We start from the raw sequence: 14,917 nt of genomic DNA, 5'->3' as shown, positions 1-14,917 counted from the left end.
TAAGATCTTTATTGGTGACAAGCGAGTAGAATTATATTTATTTGCAGAGTCGCGTGTATATATATGGTATCTCAAACAATCCAAATGGTCATTTTAGCTGCCAGATACTAACACCCGGTTACTGATTTCAAGCCTTTTCAGATCATAACATAAAGAAATACCAAAATAATGATATTACATCAATGTTCCATTACTAAACAGAGTATTTCCTATAATTTCAGGCGTCTTTTGCATAACTATAGTTTTTTATTTATTTCAGAATTGCAAGGATGGAATTCAGCACTTGAAATCATTATTAAGGTGGAATTCAGGGTTCAAATGTGAGGTTCTCAGCTTCCTTTCTGACTGACTCAAACAGCACAGAGGACAGGTACCTCTCACCAAAGCTTGGGAAAACAGCCTGCATTACCATTTCAAAATGGAAAATATATATTATAAACACACATTTATATATATTTTCACCAGATTCTGTTCGGATAATCAACTTACTACAATAAGCTTTCCAGCATTTTCTGGTCTTTTAGCTATTTTAATGGCAGCTGCAGCTGCAGCTCCAGATGATATCCCAACCTATAACAATATTTATTCAACAAATTATACAAGTAATATCAATTGATAACAATTAGGGTTAACATAAAATATGCTCAGTCTTGGTTGTTTCTTGAGGTTTAGAACTTACAAATAGACCTTCATTAAGCGCAAGAAGCTTTGCAGTTTCTATAGCTTCAGTACTTGATATCTGCCAAGTCACAAATCTCAGTCTTAAGAAATCACATTCAATGTTCAAAAAGAATGTAAAAAGTTCTTGTCTATTTGTTGTTTCTGCTCAAATTGGAACTTCCCACAACTTGGGACTTGCCTGAAACTGATACTATCATTCTTTCTAACCCCTTCATAACAGATACACACACACATGCAAAAAGAACAAGGAAGACTATCCACCCTTAGTGGAAGAACTCAATAACTTCCAAAAATCAGTTTTGTTCACAAAATGCATGAATACCACCAAATTGATAATAAAATAAGAAACCGCCAGTATCAGACAATCATATGCAATAATCATACATATGAAATATCATATTGTTTTCCAGAACTGCACATCACATTTTCCAAATTTTTTACAATAACTAATTATGATTTCATGAAGACTTGAATGATTACTGAAAAAGCATTAAAAGCTTACTTGAACCACTTCATCAAGAAGATTAACTTCCAATACTCCAGGAATGAATCCAGCACCAATCCCTTGAATCTTGTGCGGACCTGGACATTCACAATGGCAATTTGGACATTACCAACAGCTTGAAAAGCATGTTCTTACCCCCAACTCGAAGGTTAAATTATAAAGAAAACTTGATCCAACTTCAGTACCAGAGGGCAAAACAAACAAGAGAAACAGAATAGGAACATACTTATAGTCTAAAGGGAAAAGACGGCACAATCGAAGTGGCATCAAACTTTACATGCTTGGCTTAGAATGTAATAGTTGACGAAGGATTCACAGGGATAGATACAATCAATGCTCCATTAACAAGAAAAGATAGTGACATCGGCAAACACTTCGTTAATATGGATATGGGTAAGCAGAGCAAAAGAAAGGGAAGGGATATAATTTAACAACAATTCAATCACTCTATAATGCTAGTTTTCTTTAACACGATATAGAAACAACTGCCTAGCAATAAATAAATAGAAGACAAAATAGAATATCAACTTGTCACAAAATTTTATGGTTCATGAGAAAAAGTAACTAAAAAACATATGACCACAGAGGAGCAAAACATTTATCAACTTATAATAACTCACCAGGCTTTCCTCCAGAGAGCACTGGACTTTCAACTGGTTCCACACCATACAGCTGCAAGAGGAAATGTACGAGATGAAAACATGCAGACAAAATAAATACAGCAGAGCCAAAGTACCTTCGTTCTTGGGAAAAATCATGTGCACATATTCCTTTATGTGCACCATACAGAAGAGCCAAATACACATACACATACAACTATATAAGCTAACCTTTATGTCGGGGTTCTGCTCTTTCAGAAATTTTCCAGCACCTGTTATAGTACCACCAGTACCTATCCCACTAACAAGTGCATCAACTTTCCCATCAGTGCCTTTCCATATCTCTGGACCTGTGGTTTCATAGTGTACCTACAAATACAATAATCACATAACGTGCCACCCAATATTGTAAAAGCATCCACTGCCAGTAACAGAACGAATGTGTAGATAGATACCTTGGGATTGGCAGGGTTCTCAAATTGCTGAAGCATGTAGGCATTGGGAGTCTTAGCCAATATCTCTTCGGCTTTCTGAACTGCACCTTTCATTCCCTTTGCAGGATCTGTCAGAACCAACTCAGCTCCAAAAGATAAAAGAATGGTTCTCCTTTCGAGACTCATTGAAGCTGGCATTGTAATTATAAGTTTGTAACCCTTCGCTGCTGCCAAGAAGGCTAATCCAATGCCAGTGTTACCACTTGTTGGTTCAATGAGAACACTCTTCAGTATAAGAAGATAACACCACATGCAACAAAAGTAATAGATTTGAACTCAGGTACACCAAATTAGAAACAATGATTCTTTTTTTTTTTACCTATTCAACTCCTAAAAGCTGTAGCAGATATAGATTAACAGTGTATTCATCTAGAATTTAAATAACTGTTATGCGGATAACTGTATAAACCATAGATAAACATTTGGCAGTACAAAGCAGCTACACCTTTCTCCTAATCATGCTATTCGGATGAAGAACCTGTACTGATTCTTAAATCTTTATCAAGTACTAACCTGCCCAGGTGTGATAACCCCCTTCTCCTCTGCATCAGCAATCATACTATAGCCAATCCTTCATTTAAAATGTATATGATAAGAATTAAGAACAAAGTCAAAAACTAACTCCAAAGCAGATGCTTTCAAGAGCATGAATTAATCTTCCTGAATAATAGAGATCAGCAATGTTGAAAAAGACCACAATGTGTACCTGTCTTTTACACTGGAGCATGGCTCCATCAATTCCAGTTTGGCAGCAACTCTAGCAACTGAACCCTCTACGATTTTATTGAGATATACTAATGGGGTTTTGCCAATCAACTACAGAAAATAAAGAATAGACAACAGTGTGTATTCTAGTTAGGAACAATGTAATAGAGGGAAACACATTAAAAGAGATTCATATAGAAAATGTCATCAAAGTACACAAACTCACTTCTGTAACGTCTTTCGCGATTCCAGACCTTTCGACTGCCATGATTTCAGCTCAGAGCAATGCTGACAAATAAAGAAAGACAAACTATTAGCACCTATGCATACCTCAATCCACAAAGCTACCAACTTTTATACTACCAATGGAATCTGAAACATTTCTTAAGATTGATAATCTTCAAAGTTTCTGTTTATCCTTGCCATGAAACTTCAAATCATTTCAAAAGAAAGAAATTAAGTTATGATGAAACTTCAAATCATTTCAAAAGAAAGAAATTAAGTTATGTTGGAGCAAGAGTAGTTATTGTAATTTGAAGCTTTGTTGGGAACCAAACAAATGGGAGGATTACAAAAATGACAAAGTTTTAAGCTTTTAGCATGAAACATCAATTCCTAATCGAAACAGGGCAATTTTGATTAATTCTTTCAATTGGTTGATATGAAAAACCTTTATGATGAACATAGTGTATTGGAGTAAAAAGCAAGAAATTCAGAGAGAATTAATTGGAAAAGATTAGAGAGAAGAAAGATTGAGTCACCTTTGGGAAATGGGAAGGAAGATAGCCTAAAACACTTGATTATTATTTAACTCAACAATGTATATACGTATATATAATGTCACAATAAACTCTTATATTTAGTTAAGGATATTTCTTTGTCCTGTCAATTACCACATTTTGATTTTGAACATAACCTGCTTCTCGTCCTAATCAATCTTAAGTTAGCGATAAATATGGGTGGTTGTAAATGCTTGACATATCAAGGAAATATTCAAATTTTGTTTTGAATGATCATTTTAATACCATATTTGAAGGAGAAACCTTCATACGTCATGCATTGACTCAACGTCTTAAACTCTTAGATTTTTTTTAATAATAACAAGATATTTTTTTACTTTTGATTAAGAAACTAATATTTTGATATTTGTTTCTTTAAACAAGTGTCTATAGAAATCTAACAATTGGTCATCCTAAAAATTTAATAGTATCTTATATTACCAAACTAACATATTTTTGTGAGTAAATAAAATATTAACATGTAACAAAAAAATATAATGAGTGATTGAAGCAAGAAAAAAAATGTTAAAAAATCTTATTTGTGATTTTCATAATTTATGTACTTGTTAAAAAATTAAACATTGAAAAGTTGAAAAGAAGGTAGATTAAACATAAATTTGGCACGACTAAAATGAATGAATGGAGTAGGGAAAACATTACCTACATCAATTTTGATATGGTATGTTTACTTTTTATTTCATTATTCTTTTGGCATGAGAATGTGGTTTATTTTGATGAATTTAAGTGATGAAATTATTTTAGTTTTGAATGTTAAATTGATTTAATATTTTTGTATTGAATAGGGACATAAATGAGGATAGCTAATCCTCATTATTTATTCAAGATAATAAGAGGAATGGGACCAATAAGGAAGAGGAGCACAAACGCGTTATCCTATCCATTCCCATATCTATCCATCTTGTTAGGAAAAAGAGAAAGAGAAAGTAAAAGAGATAGAAGCATAGAAGCCATATACATGGCTACCTTTCATTTGGCTCCATTCCAATCCTTCACTACCCTTCTCAGTCACAAACCCAGTCACAAACCATTCCCTTGTCTTAACTTCAGAAGTAGTCGTTCAATGAGAAGTGTGTGTTGGTCTTCATCATCATACAAGGTGGTTGTTGAGCACGAAGGGAAATCCACAGAGCTGGAAGTGGAAGGTGATGAGAGCATTCTGTCAAAGGCATTGGAATCAGGTTTGTCTGTCCCTCATGACTGCAAGCTTGGTGTCTGTATGACTTGCCCTGCACGCCTCCTCAGTGGTTCTGTTGATCAAAGTGAGGGTATGCTTAGTGATGATGTTGTTCAAAGTGGATATGCTCTCTTATGTGTTTCTTACCCTCGCTCTGATTGCCATGTCAGGATTATCCCTGAGGAAGACCTCCTCTCTCTGCAACTAGCTACTGCCAATGACTAATTATTAATCTTTTCTGTTTTTAGGAGTTACTGTATGTCTCTCATCTTTTGCAACCAATTTTATGAGACAAGGAACACTTATTTTACATGTTACAAGGGAAGGCTGATGAGATGCTAATATTATGTTACTTACTTCACAAATCACAAAGCACTGTGCTTTTCTTCTAACTACTAGTCACAAACATATGCAAAATTAGAAATTACATTACTTTTAGGCTTTTACCAAACTACTATTAAGACTCACAAGGATAATATTTCAAACCCTCTCCTTCCAAAGGAGATCCTGCGGTTGAGGGCATAAGATTTAGAAATGAGAGAGGTTCAAAGATAAGCTGAACCCAACTCATTTATATTTACTCAGTTTTAGCCATGAATCAACTATCTGTGGCTCCAATAGATATTACTTATTATCAGGATAGAATGTTAGCTTCCTCTCACAGCTTCCAGTAGAATTAACTCTCCTTCCCATTCTGTTACTTTTCTACAACTTCAAAAAAATATCAAAATGGTTACTACTTGTTGCCAAAATAAAACAATAATTATTTGAATTAAATAGTATCTAATAATTTGCTGCTATTATTATCTCATTCGCAAATCATGCTTTGTGAGACAACTGAAATTAGGATTACCTTGTCTTCCAACTGGAATAAATTACTTGTGTTCATACGTTTTGAAGTGTGTTTTAACCATTTTTCCTTTCCATATTCCTCCCTATTACAAGGTTTTCTAAGTGGTCCCTCTTGATAAAAGTAAAATAGAGTGTCTAAATCCCCAAATAAGATGATGATCACATCTCTCAATACATATCTCACTACCCAACTAATTAGAAAATCTCATTTAATTAAAAAGAAAAATCATAATAATAGATATTAATATTTTTATATTATTTTGTAAAACTTGATTGACTAAGTATATGGAGACATAATTTTATTAAGACAGAGAATCCTTATCCACCAAGGTAACCATAAAATAAAAAATTCGATACCTAGAAATGACATTTGTTGAGATAGATAGCCATATATTTTAAAATGAATTATCCTTAGAGAAGTCTGTAAAAAACACAGGACATGACTTCTCATAACACTTTCCAAAAATATGGTTGCTAAAATCTAAATTTTACATAAGATTTCATATTAGCCTCCTAGAAGACTTGCAACATGTATAGTTTTAGGGCATACACATTCATAAAACTGTTAAGCTCTCCCCTGTCAACATTTCTCCTCTTAATGCCAAACATAATACGCTTCAAAGGTCACCCATCATGTTAAGGGTCAGTTGGATTTTGAAGAGGAGAAAGAAAAATGGAAGATTTCATAATCATCTCATGGCTAAAGTTTTCTTTTTCATTGTTTTCTAAGAATCTAACTCACAAACAGACTTAAATATGATTATCCTATTGAACAATGTTTCTTCTACTTTTGTGCAAGGGTGTGAAACAAATAACAAATATAAAAATATGAAGAGAAAAGAGGGAAAAATCACAGAATTGGAGATATAGTTTAAAAGAAAATGAGAGTGAGTGTGTGAGTGAGAGAGGCATGGACTAAATTATGTACGCTGAAGATAGACAGTTCACAACCAACGTGGGTAAAGGCTGTGAGGATTCAAGATTACGATTCCAGGCATTGACATGGAGCAAAATAAGAGCATTCCAAAAAGTCAGATGGTGGAAAGGCAAACACATCTTCTAAATGTGGCTAATGTTATCTACTGCAAGAAAAATCATTCTGAATCACCAACAAGTACAATAAAGGGTTTCAATATTGCCTCCTATTCTAGCATTGAAACGATCAGAGTACAATATAACATTAAGCTTTTATCACCTTCAGCAAGTAGGGGCTATAATGGGACTGGAAAGATTTTTCCAGAACAATAATTTAAGTACACTGCTACTCCATGTGCCCACAAACTACACTGACCGTTTGTATTCTCTTTTGATCTCTATGACCACCTTCTTCCTTGTGTCAAAATCAACTTTGTCAAGATCAAAAACAGTCCCTAGATAGCCATACAAGATCCTCCTTTTCTCTACTTTTGTCTCATCCAACTTTACAAGGTTTGGGTTGTTCTCGTCATCTCTTCCTAATGTTTGGGTTTGCAAACGAGCCCAGTCCTTGCGGCCATGATTTTCCTTCTCAAAGTGTTCAGCAAGCTGCATGGCTTCCTTTAGGCCTGATTGGTCTCCGACATATTTAATCAGTGTTATGCCCAAATGACCATCTCTTCCATATAATGACTTCGATTTGCCACCCATAAATCCAAGCTCTGGAAAACCATGCATGAATATCAGATGGAGAAAATAGTCATAAGTTCACAATCATCAGATATTTGAGTGGATGATTTAAAAAAAACAAGATGATTTAAAAAAAAAAAGATTGCAGCAAGGGATTCGTAAAGAAATTGAACAGGTTTGGGCTATACAATACACAAACTCGAAGATGGCAGCCGTGGCCTTATATATCTCCTTGATGCTTACATGCAAAAACAACATTGTTGAGCAACAACTAGAATAATGTATGGAAACTATATTACACAAAAGAAGAGGTGCCCTACAATAATGTTCATACTTGGTTGGTTGACCCATCACATGCCATCAAGATAACAACACATGCATGTGCCTAAATTCACATGTGTGCATGCATAATTGGAGACCCCCACATCAATAATGTGCACATGCACGGCATCATTCAATTTCCTCATCGCAAAATAAAGACCCCCACTGCAATATGCAATGCAAACACAGCATAATTAAGCATCAACTAGAATAATACCCCATAATAATTCAAACAAAAGGAAGAACTATCCCACAGTACACCAACTAGTTTCTTGGCTGCCCAATCTACTGTCATCAAAATCCTAATACATGCATGTGCATAAATGCACAGCACAGCTACATGTCTGAGCGCAATTCAAAATTCCTCATATCAATTATACATCCTATGCAGTTGATGTGAAATCTATGTAGTTAAACAACAAAGACAATGTCTAGATATGATACACAAAATGAAGAGCCATCCACAATAACCTTCAATGCCTACATATTTTAACCCTAGTGGTAAGCCGTAGATGTAAAAGCCACATGTGCTTCAAGTTTAAGTTCAGGTTCTGCCTTCTATAATGTGTACTAGAAGTTATCTGATAAAGCAGATAGTTACTGAAAAACGAAGAATGACAAAAGTTGTCATTGCAAGTCTGGAAACTTATGCAAACATTAACTGAATGCACTATTATATCATATTCTCTATCATCAAATGAACAAATTGAATTAAGTTGGGCAATCCAATGTAGTCTCCCACCATCTATTATATACCTAAAAACAATAAGAGGACTTATACTCCCTCAAGCTCTTGCCTCAATCAAGAGTGACCAAGATTGAATACAGACAACATAAATTCTTATGATCTAGACATGACTACAGTAGGAGAGCTGGTATGCATTTATATCCACTCACTGCAAAGAATCAGCATTCCTCACTAAAACACCCAAGTAGTTAAAAATAAGGGTTGACTCCACGGAAATAAAACCAATACCGAAGTTTAATTGAACAAACTCGCAACACCAACATACATATATCAATACCTAAATTTTCCCATACATATTTATAAAAAACAAAATATTATCAGAAGAGATAGGAGAATATATAACAAGAGGATAAGAAATCCTCACAAGAACAAAAGAAACATCTAGAAACTACACAAAAGTGTCATCTAACAAAGCATGTGAATCTCTGCATATAACTAAACCGTAATACTAGACAATTACACTAACCTCTACATAGTAATCCAAAGATGTAAAATGAACAATAATATAAATAAAGAGCTTCAACAAAGCTGCTTTACATTATTTTATTCCAAATCTTTCTCAGACCCTTTCATGACGACTATAACTGAGAATGTGGACATCTAGCACAAATGACTCATTTGCACCCATGATTAAGCAAGAAACTGGAAATCATGTAAGATAAAATAAGTAGAGCAATAGAGAAAGCAACAACGACCAATAAGAAAAGATATGCAAATATGGTTAACGCACACAATTCCAGCCTGCCAGGACTTTAAATTTCAATCAAATGGATGGATATTAAAACCCAATATTGGCCTAACAGCTACAGAATGCCATACACATCATTATTTGGATTAAAGAAGGACTTCAAATTAAAATTCAAGCACCAGTAGGGACAGGGTAAACATGGCAAAAATCTTAGCCTGCTTCAAGTATCCATTTGTGATCATTGCAAATGCTGAATGTGTCCTAAAGTTGGTTTAGTTTCATGTATTAGAAACTGCAGTAAAATCAAAATTACTTTTCACCTTAATATCTTTACAGATAATGTCATACTCGATTTAACTGCAGCTTAAAGCAGTTTGTTAGGCATTAAATATTGGGGAAGGTCACTGAGGATTTTTGTTGTTGCTGAAACTGCTATGAAGGACCAACTTTGCATGCATGCATGCAAATAGAATACCTGAGGATCTTTACGAGAGCCATTGTAACAGAATATAACAAAGAATGGAGGGGCATATTGTACCTCTAATTCTACTATCCATTATTTTGTTTCCGTAACCCTCCATACGACCATCTCTACTTTTTCCAGTATTTGTATTATGAATGATCACCAAAGGCGGCCACATGATCAGATCATCCTGATTGGCTGCTGCTTCATCAGCGGATAAAAACTGATATGCCTTTGAGTTATCAGGAGGCTTTGAGTAGTTCCAACCCATTAAGACACACACAGCTTTGTGCAACCCCAAATGATCAACACGTAAATCACCATTATCTGAGTTGTAAGTGTGTATAAGGAGAGTATGAATATCTGGAAATTCTTTAGCAGACCTGAAAGTTGCCATATCAAGGGTATTGAAGAATAGATTTCAGGATTTCATCCATAACCAACCTGTAAGTATATACAAAAGGCAAAGTAATAGAATATATGCACTTCCTCTAATTTACATTTACTACCAAAGCTCATTTTAGAACTAAGTCACCAAGAACCTAAGTCATAAGCTACATTAAAAATCAAAGGACTATTCGAGAAAAGGTGAGGAACACCCACACCTGAAAGTTCCCTACTCAGCACCATAACACAGTTAGGGAATAAACTGTTCTAGATGTCTACCAAATTGACCAAAGCACATACGACCTTCAAAATGCATAAGTATGAATGAGATCATTTAATCCACACACATTGTGAACCCCAATAATTTGCATAGGCATATGTATTGCAGCAACTAAATATTATACAAAAAAACTGATAGACGGATAACTGTATTCCATTGAAACAAATTAAGTTTTCTCTTGAAGAGATACAAACGGATGAGAATCTAATCAGAGCACCAAATTGTCCCCATCAGAAGTTTCTGTTCTCAATGGAGTGAATCATGTAAAAATTGAAAAGAAGTCAGAACGCACACATGGCCCAAGGCTTAAGTTGGGGCATAATTTTTAAAGCAACATTCCATTACTAAAGGGACGGCTATGTTACTAACAGTAAACTCTAAGTTTGACATAGAACAGAAAGACTAAGATAAATTTTAAAGAAGCATGAGGCAATTCAATAAAGGAACAGGTGTGGTAGCATGGTTCTTAGCCTCTATGAAAAAGGACAAAGATGGATCTTACGTATCTATTTAACTAATAAAAGGCAACACAACTTCATCAAAAGGAACTTCATATCCTCATTTGAAATGCTCATGATCCTTAAATTATATAAAAAAAATACCAAACAGCTTGATTGTAATAAGTAATAAACTACATAAAGTGCTCAAATTATAACTGGCACCACACCTTCCTTCAGCCTATGCAGAAGCCTGAAGATGTCATTAGATTAATAAGTTAGAAATTGATGGCAGTGTCAACTGTCTCAATATCAAGTGATACTGGCTAAGAAAATCGATCCCACATTAGAAGTCATAAAGAAGTAACTACAACTTTGTTAAGTGGCGTAAAAGGTCCAACTAGAAATATAAAAATAAAGATTAAAGATGAAGTGTTGCCAAAGCCAACACAGAAACAAACAAGCTCCAAAGAATGAGAACAACTCTAACAAAAGTGTGCCACCAATAAGTCACCAAAATAAAGATTATCCCAGTTTCATCGAAACTATGATGAGTCAGACAACCTCAACATCATAAGTATATCTCATGAAAGAATTTAGTTTCTCAATCCATAATGGACTTCATCAGAACTACATGTCTACAAATATCATTTCTCAGTATTTGAACGGAAATATTGTAGCAACGAGCGGAAATATTGTAGCAACGAGCGGAAATATATAAGCTCAATAAATAAACCAGCCAATTAAATAAGGATGCTTGCTTATGAAAATGACAACATAAGTACAAGTACACTACGGTTCCCTAAGTCACATACTTCAATGACATCAGTGTATAGTAGATCCTTCCAGTACCGCATCCCATGCACAAAAATACAACTTCTAATAAAACAAGTTTCCAGTACTTAACAGTATAAAATTCACAACTGGCTGAACCAGTTGGGAGTTATACACTGAGTAACAACTTTAACACTAGCAAACATGACATACAGTTTGATGGCTAAATTTCTGTGCAGTCACATCTAGGTACAGAACCAAATTTGGCAGCCTTTTTCAAATTTAAGAAGTTTCCTAGCCATATCAGTACCATTGAAACACAATTCTCTCAATTTGGTCGAGATTCGCGAATTAGTTCATGCATACCAATTCATGGTTCTTTTGTGAATTAGTTCCCTAGAAAGAATGGACCAGATTTTCACATACAATTTAAGTCAAAGAAAGACAAAGAAAAGAATAGTAACTGGTGATATGCACTCAGTTACATGAATGAGTTACAACACACAAGAAAGAATTTTATGATAACATATTTCTCCTTTCTCCTATGGTGACGCAAAAGTTGAGCCAAACCTATAGGAAGCAACACTAGAAAGGGCAAGGAGCTATAGAAACCTTAGTGAGTATATCCCTTCCTGACGTACCATGTATAAGGTGACTATGATGAGTACATCATGTTACTTTCAAATTTAATTTGAGAGTGGCTGAAGGTAACAAGAGAAAAATCTAAGCCCCATATTCTAATGTTGTAAATCTGAAATAAAGCAATCAAATGAAGCAACTCATCTGAAGTGCTCAAAGACAAATCTTAAAAAACTAAAGGTGTTTCACTTCCTAGGAATTTAGAAGTAGCAGAAGGATCCCAAAATAAATAAATAAATAAATAAATAAAGCATCCTTTGGCTAAGCAAAGGGTGCAATGAAAGGGGTCAGGTGGTGTTGTTGCGAGAGATTAATTGGAAGTTCCTATATATGGAAAGTGTAAAAAGATTACGATAATAGATGGATGAAGTGAAACCTGGTGCAAGCAAGACAGCGAATACGGCCTTGGTTTCGATGAGCTAAGTAAGTGTTCTTGAGAGTAACATTTTCGTTGATGAGCTTAGCAAAGTGAAGAAAAGCTTTCTTCAAGGCATCCTGATCAACCTTATTATCAACCCTCAATTGCTTGTTAGATCTAAACTCAGATCCATTATTATTGTTATTGTTATTATTATTATGATGATCATCTTCTCCACCGCCAAACTTCCTCTTCCCTGGACCTTCAATATGAGGAGGAGGAAGATTCCGGTGATAATCGAATCTTCCATGAGGAGGAGGGGGAGGAGGAGGAGGGAAATCCTGGTAATCGGGAGGGAGGGCCAAGTAGGAGCGGACGGTGCCGTCGGCGAGGATGATGGTGCGGCGTTCCAGCATGTGGAAGCCGTAGGCGGGGGGAGGAGGAGGGGGAGGATGCCTGGGGCTAGGGCTCGGGTTAGGGTTAGGTTTGGTGTTTGGATCTGAGGGAGATTTGGTGTTGGAGTTATTTTCCCAACGGGATTTACGGTTGTTGTTGTTGTTATTGTTGTTGTTGTTTGATGCGGAAGCCGAAGAATAGAAGGGAGGCTTCGAATGGTTTGCGCCGGCCATGTTTGAAGAGCACCGCACCGGTCACCTCTTTCAAGTTTCAACTCTCTCTCTCTCTCTGTCTATACACTTCAATTATTCAAGAAATAGTATAATATCTCTTTGGATCACAAGCCTGTTAACGCTGGGCTTTCACCCTCACTATTCTTCTCACATTCCAATAGTTGTTGGGCTTTGGATGGATGAATAATAATATAATATTGATTGAGCAGAAACGCCTTATCCTATCTTCTTAGGAAAGAAATAAAGAAATAAAGAAATAGTTCCATACATACATACATGGCTACCTTCTCTACCCTTCTCACTCACAAACCCTTCCCTTCTTTTCACTTCACAACAACTACTCCTTCAATCAAAACTGTGTGTTCCTCTTCATCATACAAAGTTGTTGTTGAGCACGAGGGCGACCTGCAACTCGAACCTCATCACAACATTCTATCAAAGACATTGGATTCAGGTTTGTCTGTTCCTCATCAACATGTCTACATTCTTCATTTTGATTTAACTCTTTCTTCACTAATAATAAAGAGACTAGTGTTTCATTACATGTTCTATAACACTTGAAGGGATCCAAAGATCAGGTAGATATTAAGGGTAAGTTATAAGACTATACACACTCTTTCCCTCCCCCTCTCCTCTCCTTTTCCTTGTTAGAGAAATAATTGAGCATGCTATATAGTTCATTCATCTCTTCAGTGGTCATAACATGATATATAGAGTCATCAGTCATGGTAGGTCCTTTATTCATTGCTTCCTCCTCTGCTCTAATATTACACTGCCTCCTCCTCTGCTCTAATATTGCACTGCCTCCTCCTCTGCTCTAATATTACACTGCCTCCTCCTCTGGTAGCTTCTTCATCAAGTCGCAGGCATGTTTTAGTCAGTGTTGGTACTTCATTGGTTACCATGACTTTATCACCACTAATGGCATGGGCTCAAGAGATGTCAGCTGACAAAGAGGAAGATGATGGTAAAGGGATTATTAGCTCCATCGAATCATTGTTTGATCCTAATGAGAAAACCAAGTCTGGAAAGGTCTTGCCAAAGGCTTACTTAAAGTCAGCAAGAGAGGTAGTGAAAACACTGCGTCAATCATTAAATGAAGCCTCCGACGACAATGCGAAATTTAGACGGACTGCAGACATGGCAAAGGAGTCAATTCGCGAGTATTTGGGCACTTGGAGAGGACAGCAGAGTGTAGTCCAACAAGTATGTACTCTTAAACTCAACTCTAAGACTCCTAAGCAATGAAAAATCAATGGTTTGTTACCTGTTAGTGTATAACTGTATATATATGGTGGCCATTTTGTTGTAGATAACCCTTTCACAAGTATAGAATAATGCTTTGAAATTATTCTTTGTAGGAATCATATGTTGTGCTGGAGAAAGCAATCAGATCTTTGGCAAACTTTTACTCAAGGGCAGGGCCATCAACCCCACTATCTGAGGAAGTTAAATCAGAAATATTAGATTATCTAAACACTGCTGAACAATTTTTGTAGAACTTCTATAGTCTATAGAGCATCTTCCAATCGGTGTTGTAGAAAACATTTCAAACTCCAGGGATCGAGATGGTACTTTATTAGGCTATTCTTCAATAAAATCAACTTGTCTTACCAAAATAGAAAAATAAAATAAAAAATCAAACACACACTTTCTCTATATGACAAAAACCAACTTTTTCAATAGCCATTTAAGTTTAAATTCATCTTAATGGTTTCATCTAAGAAAAATTATTGATATATCTCTAGACTTTTATTAGCCTTCTCACATATCAAACC

General features: G+C 35.5%; 3 protein-coding genes across 6 annotated transcripts; 1 reads left to right on the top strand and 2 right to left on the bottom strand.

Moving 5' to 3' along the window:
* LOC109335801 (cysteine synthase-like) lies at positions 123–3,813 on the bottom strand. 2 transcript variants are annotated; one of them, XM_019571985.1, is made up of 11 exons: positions 3,746–3,813; positions 3,211–3,272; positions 2,986–3,095; positions 2,793–2,850; positions 2,241–2,504; positions 2,017–2,154; positions 1,807–1,858; positions 1,184–1,263; positions 680–739; positions 490–570; positions 123–400 (listed from the first exon to the last, which is right to left on the bottom strand). In XM_019571985.1, the coding sequence occupies exons 2-11, from the start codon at positions 3,250–3,252 to the stop codon at positions 308–310; spliced, it is 978 nt and encodes a 325-aa protein (XP_019427530.1). In that variant the 5' UTR covers positions 3,253–3,272; positions 3,746–3,813; the 3' UTR covers positions 123–307. The 2 variants fall into 2 exon arrangements, with proteins under 2 accessions (XP_019427530.1, XP_019427531.1); XM_019571986.1 differs by lacking the exon at positions 3,746–3,813 and adding an exon at positions 3,557–3,581.
* Positions 4,699–14,787, top strand: LOC109336003 (photosystem II D1 precursor processing protein PSB27-H2, chloroplastic). 2 transcript variants are annotated; one of them, XM_019572323.1, is made up of 4 exons: positions 4,718–4,789; positions 13,442–13,593; positions 13,987–14,345; positions 14,501–14,787. In XM_019572323.1, the coding sequence occupies exons 1-4, from the start codon at positions 4,740–4,742 to the stop codon at positions 14,636–14,638; spliced, it is 699 nt and encodes a 232-aa protein (XP_019427868.1). In that variant the 5' UTR covers positions 4,718–4,739; the 3' UTR covers positions 14,639–14,787. The 2 variants fall into 2 exon arrangements, with proteins under 2 accessions (XP_019427867.1, XP_019427868.1); XM_019572322.1 differs by lacking the exon at positions 13,442–13,593 and having other exon boundaries at positions 4,699–4,962.
* LOC109336002 (serum factor response D) lies at positions 6,786–13,201 on the bottom strand. Of its 2 annotated transcripts, XM_019572321.1 has the most exons (4): positions 12,529–13,201; positions 9,711–10,018; positions 8,713–8,761; positions 7,082–7,447 (listed from the first exon to the last, which is right to left on the bottom strand). In XM_019572321.1, the coding sequence occupies exons 1-4, from the start codon at positions 13,137–13,139 to the stop codon at positions 7,375–7,377; spliced, it is 1,041 nt and encodes a 346-aa protein (XP_019427866.1). In that variant the 5' UTR covers positions 13,140–13,201; the 3' UTR covers positions 7,082–7,374. The 2 variants fall into 2 exon arrangements, with proteins under 2 accessions (XP_019427865.1, XP_019427866.1); XM_019572320.1 differs by lacking the exon at positions 8,713–8,761 and having other exon boundaries at positions 6,786–7,447.

This window comes from Lupinus angustifolius, chromosome LG20, assembly GCF_001865875.1.
Source record: "Lupinus angustifolius cultivar Tanjil chromosome LG20, LupAngTanjil_v1.0, whole genome shotgun sequence".
Taxonomy (NCBI): Eukaryota; Viridiplantae; Streptophyta; class Magnoliopsida; order Fabales; family Fabaceae; genus Lupinus; species Lupinus angustifolius.
The sequence above is the reverse complement of the archived record's forward strand: the minus strand, read 5'-3'. Positions and strand labels throughout refer to the sequence as shown.